General features: G+C 33.2%; 2 protein-coding genes across 2 annotated transcripts; both read left to right on the top strand.

The window, feature by feature from the left end:
* On the top strand, positions 1 to 6,298 carry LOC106772577. Its single transcript, XM_014659076.2, has 10 exons — positions 1 to 212; positions 805 to 1,028; positions 1,324 to 1,460; positions 1,612 to 1,656; positions 1,739 to 1,792; positions 2,340 to 2,441; positions 2,545 to 2,748; positions 3,555 to 3,640; positions 4,531 to 5,513; positions 5,734 to 6,298. The coding sequence occupies exons 2-10, from the start codon at positions 848 to 850 to the stop codon at positions 5,991 to 5,993; spliced, it is 2,052 nt and encodes a 683-aa protein (XP_014514562.1). The 5' UTR covers positions 1 to 212; positions 805 to 847; the 3' UTR covers positions 5,994 to 6,298.
* A 2,100-nt stretch (positions 6,299 to 8,398) lies between these two features.
* On the top strand, positions 8,399 to 9,626 carry LOC106771156. Its single transcript, XM_014657078.2, has one exon. It carries the CDS (start codon positions 8,596 to 8,598, stop codon positions 9,328 to 9,330), a length of 735 nt encoding a protein of 244 aa, XP_014512564.1. The 5' UTR covers positions 8,399 to 8,595; the 3' UTR covers positions 9,331 to 9,626.
* The last annotated feature ends 538 nt before the right edge of the window (positions 9,627 to 10,164 follow it).

Here is a 10,164-nt window from a genome sequence, read left to right as displayed (position 1 = left end):
GTTAGAAACGTTTTTCTTTCGCCCTACTACAACTGCAGCCTGCAGGAACGACAGAGAGAGTTCTCTCTCATACGCTATTTTCTCGCGTTTTCTCTCACGATTTTCTTTCCATCCAAATCCAAACACTCTCAATCCCTTCAAAGCTGTTTCGCTTCCGCTTCGGATCGTCACAACAGAGTTCGTTCGTCCTCCAAGCGATCTCTTCTTCCCTGGTACGTGATCTGCTGTCACTCCACTTAATTTTTTCACTCCCGATCTTAGATCACGTTCTTTGAATTCATTATATTATAGTTTTTTCCGAAAGTAAATTTGCCTTTCAGTGTCGTCTCCTTAGTCGAGAATGAAAACGAAGGTTGAATATAGGAGGTCGTATGTTTATGATAGATCGTGTTTATGATAAATTGTGTTAGGTTTGGTGAATCGTAATTTTATCGTTGAAGCCATGGTTTTCGAGTGCTTACCAATGGATAATGCAAGAATATAAGTCTCTCTGATAATGGAGTCACCCAACAAGGTTGTAGTGTAGATTCTACATCGATCTATTGTGCTCTAGGTTGAGTTTTGAAATGTTTTTGTATTTCTCTTCGATCTAATGTGTTGAGAGATTCGGTGTTTTGTTTTATATGATGTGACAATTTTCTTATCACTTTGGCATTGGTCTAGCAATATGTTATGTCTTGGCAATTTTTATTAGTTTCTTTGACATTCAATTTGTTGAATGAGTAACTTTCATCATCTTTTTCATTTCTCTTTGAATTTAAATTTATTCCCATGGTTACGTGTATAATTTTATACTTTGTGCAGTGCAATCTAGCAAAATTTCTTGGTAAGATTTTTGTCTGAATAGATGCCAGTTGCAAAACTACCGGCCTCAGGCACAACCGGTTTCACAAAAACAGATGATGGAAATGATTCTTTAGATACAATATTCAGACAAGCAATTGGAAAAGAACCGTTGCTTTCCTTTCCTAGGGCCGGTGACAGCCCAGTACAGTGGATTCAATTACTTCATGCTTTAGATCAGCAAGGTATTTGCAATAAAGAGTTAAGGGTTCATTTTAAAGGCATTTATATGCTGCCTGTGGTTATATGCAATTCACATGATAATGCAGCCTTCCTTCGACAGCAAAACATAAAAGTCTATAAAAAGAGGAAAAATAGAATTCAAATTTTAAAATTGCTAGACTGGTATTGCCTTTTCTGTGACCTATCGCAGGCTTGCTGACTAGTATATAAAAGTACCATACGTAGATTTTGAGCTTGTTTCTGATGCCATTGATTTAAACCTTGACATTATGATAAAACCTTTCATCCATTTTACAGAACTTCCAGGGTGGCCTTTGCTCTCTCCTGTGAAGGTTCAGTTACAAAAGTGCAACAAGTGTTCTCGAGAATTTTGCTCTCCCATTAACTATAGAAGACATATACGTGTGCAGCACCGGTTGAAAAAGCTTGATAAGGTTATCTTTGTATTTATAATGAGTAGAAGCAATTATGTAACACATTGATGCTTGTAGTTCATGCTTTTGCCCCCTTGAGATTATTTTCCTTTTTTTGTCTTTCTTTTCCAAACCTTCCTCACTTTTTCCTAATGCTTCTTACACATTGTAGGATTCTAAAAAGAATAGGGAACTTTTAGGGGCATATTGGGATAAGGTAACCTTTGATTGTTGTGAATTTCAGTTATATGTAGAATACACCTTGTTTTATGCATGCTGATATTCAATAACATGTGTAGCTCTCTATAGAAGAGGCAAAGGAAGTTGTTTCATTCAAGAATGTGATGCTGGAGGTAATATCTTTTTGCCTATTAACTAATTTATTTTTATATGATGTTATTTTAATGGGATTTGCCTGCTCGAATTCTGGTGATATGCCAAATATGTTAAGCTATGATTGGTAGAAATGAAAGTGTGAGCAGTTGAGTGACATGAGCTTCTCCATCTATTTCCCATTTTCACCTCAACTAAGATAAAATCTCGTTGGTTTGTCATATTATACGATTTTCTAGACATGAAATCCTTTCAGAAATTTACTTTTCCACTCAGACTATTGTTCAGTGTGCTGTATTTTTTGGACTGGTAAAAGCTCTTTTGATTGCCGTATTGGTTATGTGAATATAATTTTTTAAGCCTTTTCCCTGTTCTCGTTTGGAAATATCATTGTCTTTTTTATATTGATAATTGATTGCAGACAACACTAATTTTTGTAGGCTACAAATACAATGACACACTAGTCTCTTATGCCTGTCTTCTTTTCAGCTCTTGTTTTTATTTGAACCTGAATTAGTCAAAGTATCTTTTATTCTTTTTTTGTTTCCATTTTAAAATGCGTTCCAGGAAGTTCCAGGGTCTTCAATTTTAGAAGCTTTGACAACTCTTAGAAAACAAGGATTTTCTTCTCTTCCGCAATACTATCTGAGGGCTGGTTCTGCCCTTTTGGTAAGAAACATTACATGATCTTGCTTATCAATTATTCACTCAGGCTACTTTTTGCTTGTACATTCCTTTGATATATTAACACAGCCTATATATTTTTTTGCAGAATATTGTTCAATCCAGGCCATCTAGTTTTCCTATATCTTCCCAAGAGTTGTTCAGTATCCTAGATGATTCTAGTGAAAAAACATTTTTGGTTGGATCAGCAGTGTCGATGCAAAGATATGTTTTTGATGGAGAGGCTGGAAAGATTGGTCTTGAACAAAAAAACCTAGTTGCTTGTACAAGTTTCTTGCTAGAGCAGAAACTGGTAATTTTTTTACAAACTTAAGAATCTGTCTGTTTACCTTTAAACTTCTCTTCCTCCCTCTTTCTCATGTGGTTTTTGCTACATTTCCCTTTTTGTTTGTAAAGACTAGTAGATGACACTGATGTCATTTTGTGGGTGTCTAGGCTTGTTTGTTGTTCGATTCATTCAATGACATTAGGAGTGTTGGTTATTAACAAATACCTTAGTTTGTTCAAATGCATGCTTCACTTATATCAAAAGTTAACTATGAACAAATCCGTAGTTACGCAGTCAGATTTTTGGTATAAAATCAATTCGTGGTTACTCTTCTATTTGGCTTTTTCCCAAGTGAGGTTGTTACACACGATCCAGATTTTATTGGTGCTAAAAAATGGTTTATAATTACACAATACTTCATGCTTCTATCATTTTTGACAGTTTACATATGTTGACATATACATAAGTGGAAGAGTTTACACGTAATACAACAGTCCATTCCATTTCTCAGTTACACAGAGAGGCGATAGAAGGGTTTAAAAAGATAATTAGTATAAAACAATATTTTGGCATCCTGTGATGCCCTAAAGTCTACAAGGTTTTAATCTTGTCACCTTAAGATTTGACTCAGCACATAGCTTGAGCTATAATGCTTTTTAAAACGACATGGAAGTGAAACCAAAATTATGGCATATCCTGCATGTACATTCTCTTAAGTCTGACGTGATAATATAACCTTTCTTTACTATTTCTTAGTTACAGCAATGATGAAATATGATCATTTATTTCTTAGTTACAGTAGTGATGAAATAAAATTTCATTTCACACAGGTGAAGTCTTGGCTTGCTGACAAGGATGCTGAAGCATTGAGATGCCAAAAGCTACTTGTGGAAGAGGAAGAAGCTGCTCAGAAAAGGTACATTAACCACTTTGTCCTTCAATCAATCTTTCTTGGTATCTTTTCCCCATTCCTTCCCTTGTTCTAGTGTCTTTATTTATATCAGGTCTTGTTGGTCTGCGTCTTCCCTGAGTTTTTCTTGATTTTTATTTCAATTTTTAGATTCTTAAGGAATGGAAAATATTTCAAGTGTTTGGTTGAGTTTTATTTAAAAGTATGGTCTAATCTTCAATTTGTTGCCTCTATTTAAAATTCGTATTGTCCTCCTTTACAGGGAAGTCACCTCAATTGGATGAAATTTAGTATTTAAAGTGGAGCCCGAGCATTACTCTGTTTTTAGTAGCTCAGGGAATTTATATAGTCATTGAATCAATGCGTATGAAAAACAGTACGAAAAGAAACCTAACTTGGTTTTAGTGAGAGAAACAATAGGCCCTTGTGTCTGAGAGAAACAATTCCCAACAAGGACCAGGTTCTATGAAAGATACTGGTGTTTATTATGTTCGCTCAGAATGAGTTATGCGTAGTTTTAGTGAAACTTTAATAGTTTCACTGCACCAACAGAACATCATAAGGCAACAATTTTTTCTCAGTTTACCCGTGGTCTACTCTCTGGCTTTAGGAATATTTCTAGATACAAGAATAGACTTAAAATGGACACGTATATGTAATGACTTATATTTCTCTTTCTTTAGTTGTCTAAATTTTGGAATGACTTCGGCAACTTCTAATGACCTATAATAATAAACAAAATTACATTATTTTAATCATTTAGGTAGTCAACGGTTTGCTCTTTATGTTGTTTATATAGCGAAGCCAATAATAAGGTACTAGATATGTTATGTATTCTATTATAAACTAGTTATTATGAAGAGGTTCTTTATTTATTTTTTTCTGTCTATTCATAGAAAAGCTGAGATTTTAGAGAGGAAACGGCAGAAAAAGCTCAGACAGAAAGAACACAAGACAAAGGAGCAAATTGAAAACAACACAGAAACTAAAGGAAACATAAACAGCGCAGGCGAGGATGTATCACCAGGAGAAGCGTCTTTGGGTACACGTGACTTCGATGCACATAATCCAGATATTTTTGCGGATCATTCTCCTCCTCCACCACATGTAACTTCTCACTGCTTAGACGCTAATGATGTTATAGAAAAGGATACGCTGTCAGGGTATGATGATTGTGACACGGATCAGTATATAGAGCGGCAGACACTACCAGGACATAATCGCCGGGGCACAATGCCTGCCAGATGGCAAGGGCTACCAAAATCACAATGGGCTAGAGCCAATGGTTTGAATGCAGGCCAGAATTCTCAACCGACGAAGCTTGGAGTTATTCAAAAGCATAGAACCAGCCATGATCTTAGGGTAGCTCCTATAATCAATGGCAGTAAGGTTTGGAGTCGAAAACCTAAAGCAGAATCTAATGATTTGGTTCTAAAAAACAAACTGCTGAAAGAACCTGACAAAGTTAAAAATCATGAAGTTTTGATAGGATCTGTATCAGTTAGTCTGGGTAATTGTTGCCATTCCGGAGGTAACTTTATGGCACCCCAGCGGGATTGCTCGGCAGGGAATCTGTCCAAGCTGAATACTGCTCAGGAGAAACCAGGAAGCAACGGTCGTTTAACAGCTAAGTTTTGGAGGCCTGTTAGCCAGCATGGAACTAAAGACCCATTTCCACTTCAAAATGGTGGGACAGAAGCTGATGCTATAAATGGAAAAATTGATGAAAATTCGTCTGGTCAAAGTAGTTTAAGGTTGTGTAGTGTAGAGGGTAATGATGATATTGATTTTGGGGACAATTTTTCCCATAATGTGGCAAAAGTAGATACAGAAAGCTTACGTCTATCCAGCCATGCTGCAGAATCCTTTCTTGCCCAAAGTAATCCTTACCTCTTTCTTCATTATATTGTTCATTTACTGTACTGGCAGTGTGATTATTAAGAACCTGTTTGTATATAAGCTAGAAGTATTTTTGAGAGCTACTGAACTTTTTTCCAGTTGAGAATTTCTCAAAAGCTCTTCTAGCTTTATATTCAAACAGACTCTAAGTGCTTGGCTTGGTCTTAAGTTTGCTTATTTAACTAAAAATTGTTATACAGGATGGAAAGAAGCTATCTCGTCAGACCATGTAAAATTGGTTTTCACACCTGATTCTGAGCCTCCTGGAGGACAGTCTGTCCAGGATTGTGAACTAGCAGCAGATGCTTATCTATCTTCTGATGCGGACAAATGTGGCGTTCTTGCAAGTACAGAGAACCGGTTCCCTGCAACCTCTGGAGTAGCAAGATCTAAACCCAAAACGAAGCCTGAAAAAGGAATGAAGATAAAGTACATTCCCAAACAAAAAGCAGCAGCCTAGTTGTGAGAGACAAAGAAGAAATTGGGTTATTTAATTATGACAGATATGCGTAGATTGACTTCTCGCCAATTAATTTATTAGCAGAGGTTCCAGTTTTATCGATGGTCTTCTGTCAAAAAGTTGGAGGTAGGTTTTGCCTGAAGGTTTTTTTATATTCCGTCCTTTTCCTTCAAATGAAGGCATAATAGGGGATTGTGCATTAAGTTTAATTTTTTTTCTTGTGGCATTTTTTTACCAAAATTTTGTGTAATAAATTTGTCTGGTTATTATTATAAAAGTGCATCCTCTTGTTTTTATGGTTATCACTTACAATACAACCTTGTCCCACGGGCTAAAAATTGGTCAAGCAAGCGGCCTGTCACGTGGGGTAGGCTTTACTTGTTCACTGAAAGTGTCTCAATAGTTCTATTGCGGATATAATGCAGAGAGCACAACAATTTTTTGCCCTGCCACTTTATTTATCCGTTGTTCCTGCTTTAAACTGTTTTATGAAGGTCTCCCTTTGGCGTATTTAACTATTATATAATTTTGTCCAGGTCTCCATTTCATTGTCATCAATAATTACTCGAGAGAGAATCATTATATTTTTGGTTAAAAAGTTACTATGGACTCTCTAATGATCTCAGCCTAATAAGCTTAGTTCATAAGATTTATCCACAAAACTTAGTTCGTTTCATTCTTAGATTCGTTATTTGATGGCTATCGACCACAAAAGGCATCAAATTTTTATGTTTTTAATTTTAAATATAAGTTTAGAAAAAATAAATTAAACTATGATTCATATAAAATTTCTTAATATAAGTTTAGTACCAATACATTTGATTTTTTTTTTCAAACAATTAAATTTATATAAACTTAACAGTAAAGTAGACTTCATAAGTTTAAGTGAAATGAATATGCATATAAGTAAAATTAGATTTCAAACAATTTTTTAATGATTAATACCTTTTAATTTTATTTTGAAATTTATTTATCGTATGTATCCATTAATCACTGAGTAATTAAAATACGCTTAACACTAATACATTTTATTCACTTAATGATGATTTTCTTTTTCATCCCTGATTACACCTGAAACGATTCGAATGATGTGCTTTGTGAAAATAAATGTAAACCCTTCCCTATGAAAAATAGTCTGCGTTGCTAGATTATTAAGTAATCCATATATTCAATTCAACTTCTTTTTAGGAAGATATTTTTGGATGAAAAAAAAATGTATACAAAATTCAGCTGCATATTATCTATTCATTAGAGCTGCTGATACTAATATAAATACACGAAATGCAAAATTCAACTATTGTAAAATTGAAAGTATAATCATAGAAGTTCTTCTGAAATTTATACTTATTTAAATAAATTAAATTAAATTTTAATTTAATTAAATCAAATTAAATTATAAGAATGTAAAAATTTTGTTTTAAAATTGATAGTATGTTTAAATGATGACATTTAATTATTTTATAATAAAAATTTAAAATATGAATAGAAATTTTATGAAAGAGTTTTATTGTCTTAAAATAAGAGTATTTTTCTAAATACATTTTTTTTAGAGCTCTTTCTTTTTTTTTTTTAGATTTTTTCACTCTCTGCTTATATATTTGAAGATCGGAGAGTGAATGATTATTGAAGGCACTCTTTTGTTCTGTTAGTTTCTTTATTAGAGTAAATTAGTTTTTTGTTAGTCTCTCTTGTTATTCCAATTATATGTCCTAATCATGTTTGGTTTTAGGTTTTGAAGTTATAATATTTTTCCTAATAATTTTATTTTTTACGACCATTATTTGTTTCACATACACTTCCACATATTACCATCAAAATAAAATTCAATTGATACATAGAATAATTGCTGGTGGTGTGAAACTTGATGGAAAAAATACACTTCACTTTAAATGAACCATATAAAAAGTTAATCTATTTTAATTTAGTAAAAATTAAGTAAAATATTCAATCTATCCGATTCTTTTTTATTACATATCAATTTATTTATAACCATCAATTCATAAAATAATATATTTAAAAAATAGATTTTTAAAACTATATTTATAAAAGATTATGTCAAAACTAAAATGATAATTAAATAAAAAAACATTTTAGAACAAATCTCGTTAGAATAAAATTAGTTAAGATATTTTTATCCTATTCCCTGTTAATATCATGTTGCACAAAAATTACATTAATTTCGTTTAGATTAGGGATTTCTCACAGAAAAAACAAATCAGAAAGAATCTTAATGATAATTTCAGTGACTGCAGAAATCAGAGGTTCTTAGATATCCTTGTTTCTTAGAGTGCCACGTCTACAATTAATTAAGTACAGGTGTCACCATTATAAACCTAACCATGCCACGTATCAATCATCCTTATCATACTCACATAAACCTCCCTTTCTCCACCGCTAACCATTCAGCCCTTATCTTGCCTTCTCTCTCAATTTCATATACTTATCACCATATTTGGTTCATTTACAATGGTAAAAAGCTTGCACCTTTTTCACTTATTCTAACCATTTTCCATCTGTGACTCCTTTCTTCATTCTCATTTTCCTGAAGAAAATCAAATTTGGCCGTTCTTTCAGACATTTTCTCAGTAGCTTCACAAACAAAATGTCTGGTGGGGTTGGTCCAACGGGTTCTGACATTAGCTTACCAAGAGAAGAACAAGTTCACAAAGAACATGAAGAACATTCACTTCACAAAACCATCACCACACCAAGAAAATCAAGTTTCCCATCTTTCCGGCATCTCAACTGCTTGGCCGTGATCATTGTCCTGTCTGCAAGTGGCATGATTTGTCCACAAGACTTTGCTTTTGTGGCCTTCTCCGTAGTCTACATATTGTTCCTGTCAAAAGTGGTTTTCCCATCCCTTCACCCATCAAAGGAAACCACAATTTTCAACCCACAAAACAAAATGTTTGCCCTTTATATATTTATAGCAGCCATCATTGGACTTTTTGCCCCAATTGCCTATATCTTAGATGGAATATTTGAGGGTGATAAGGAAGGGATCAAGGCAGCAGCACCACATGTTTTCCTCTTGGCCAGTCAAGTTTTCATGGAAGGGGTGACATACTATGGTGGGTTCTCGATACCAATTAGAGCTTTTGTGCCTATCTTTTACAATTCAAGGAGAATCTTCACCATCGTGGATTGGCTGAGGAGTGAGATCAACAAGGTTAATGAAGAGCATAGTGGGTCTGCAAGGAGGATCTTTGTGGGGAGAGTGCTTGCCGTAGCAAATATGGCCTTCTGGTGTTACAATTTGTTTGGATTTCTGTTGCCTGTTTATCTTCCTAGAGTTTTCAAGTTGTATTACTCTGCTCCCAAAGAGAAGGACTGATCAAGGACAAACAAGGAGGTTTGCTTTTGCTTGTTAATGTTTATTATGTAATTTGGTTTTCTTCAACCTTAATTTCCTTCTGGTTAGTGTGTGATAGTATTTCCTTAATGACTGTTTTTGGTCTTAGCTTTCTTGTTGCTGTTATTCTTCTCCTTTTACATAACAAGTCAATGTTGTTGTTTTTCTTCTTTTTACATAAACCAGATACTGATACAAGTGACTGCTCTTAAATAAATCTTAGAAGAAGTATCTTTTGTAGTATAAATAAATTTACTCAATAGCAAAGCTTCTAGCTTCTCAGTTCTTAAAGTTCCTAGTAGAATTTTGATTTCAGTCCTTCTCCACTTAAAGAAGAGCAGATGATGAAACTGAGAAATGACACTTTTCACACATCTAAATTCTTTACATTCATTTCACGATATCTTTATTTAATTTTTATTTTTTTTTAAATTACAAAATTTTACATTTTTTTTTATCATTTTATTCTGTGTTAAATAAATTTTTTATTCTGTTTCAAATAAATCATGATATGTCATGGCATAATTGGTGGATGAAATTAGGAATGGGAAAATATGGACAGATAACTTAATTTTTAAGGACAATGATATTTTAAATTTTTTTTAATAACGAATTTATGTTAAAAAAATATTTGAAAGGAATTAATAATAAACTGTTTAAAAAAAATATTTAAAAAATTATGCAAATATCTAGCATCAAAAAAATGTTTTGTGGACAAAAAGATGATGATATTTTTACATATACGTTAATGTTTTAACCATATTTCTTTAATTTTTCAATTTAAAATATTAATATTAATATCTTTAATTATTATTT

This window comes from Vigna radiata, chromosome 8 (assembly GCF_000741045.1).
Source record: "Vigna radiata var. radiata cultivar VC1973A chromosome 8, Vradiata_ver6, whole genome shotgun sequence".
NCBI lineage: Eukaryota > Viridiplantae > Streptophyta > Magnoliopsida > Fabales > Fabaceae > Vigna > Vigna radiata.
The sequence above is the reverse complement of the archived record's forward strand: the minus strand, read 5'-3'. Positions and strand labels throughout refer to the sequence as shown.

What these genes read in the sequence shown, in the direction of transcription:
- LOC106772577 (XM_014659076.2), top strand. Translation starts at nt 848, where the DNA reads ATGCCAGTTGCAAAACTACCGGCCTCAGGCACAACCGGTTTCACAAAA. An exon ending in TCAAGAATGTGATGCTGGAG is followed by an intron (nt 1,793 to 2,339) that starts GTAATATCTTTT and finishes AATGCGTTCCAG; the next exon opens with GAAGTTCCAGGGTCTTCAAT. An exon ending in TCTTGCTAGAGCAGAAACTG is followed by an intron (nt 2,749 to 3,554) that starts GTAATTTTTTTA and finishes CATTTCACACAG; the next exon opens with GTGAAGTCTTGGCTTGCTGA.
- LOC106771156 (XM_014657078.2), top strand. Translation starts at nt 8,596, where the DNA reads ATGTCTGGTGGGGTTGGTCCAACGGGTTCTGACATTAGCTTACCAAGA.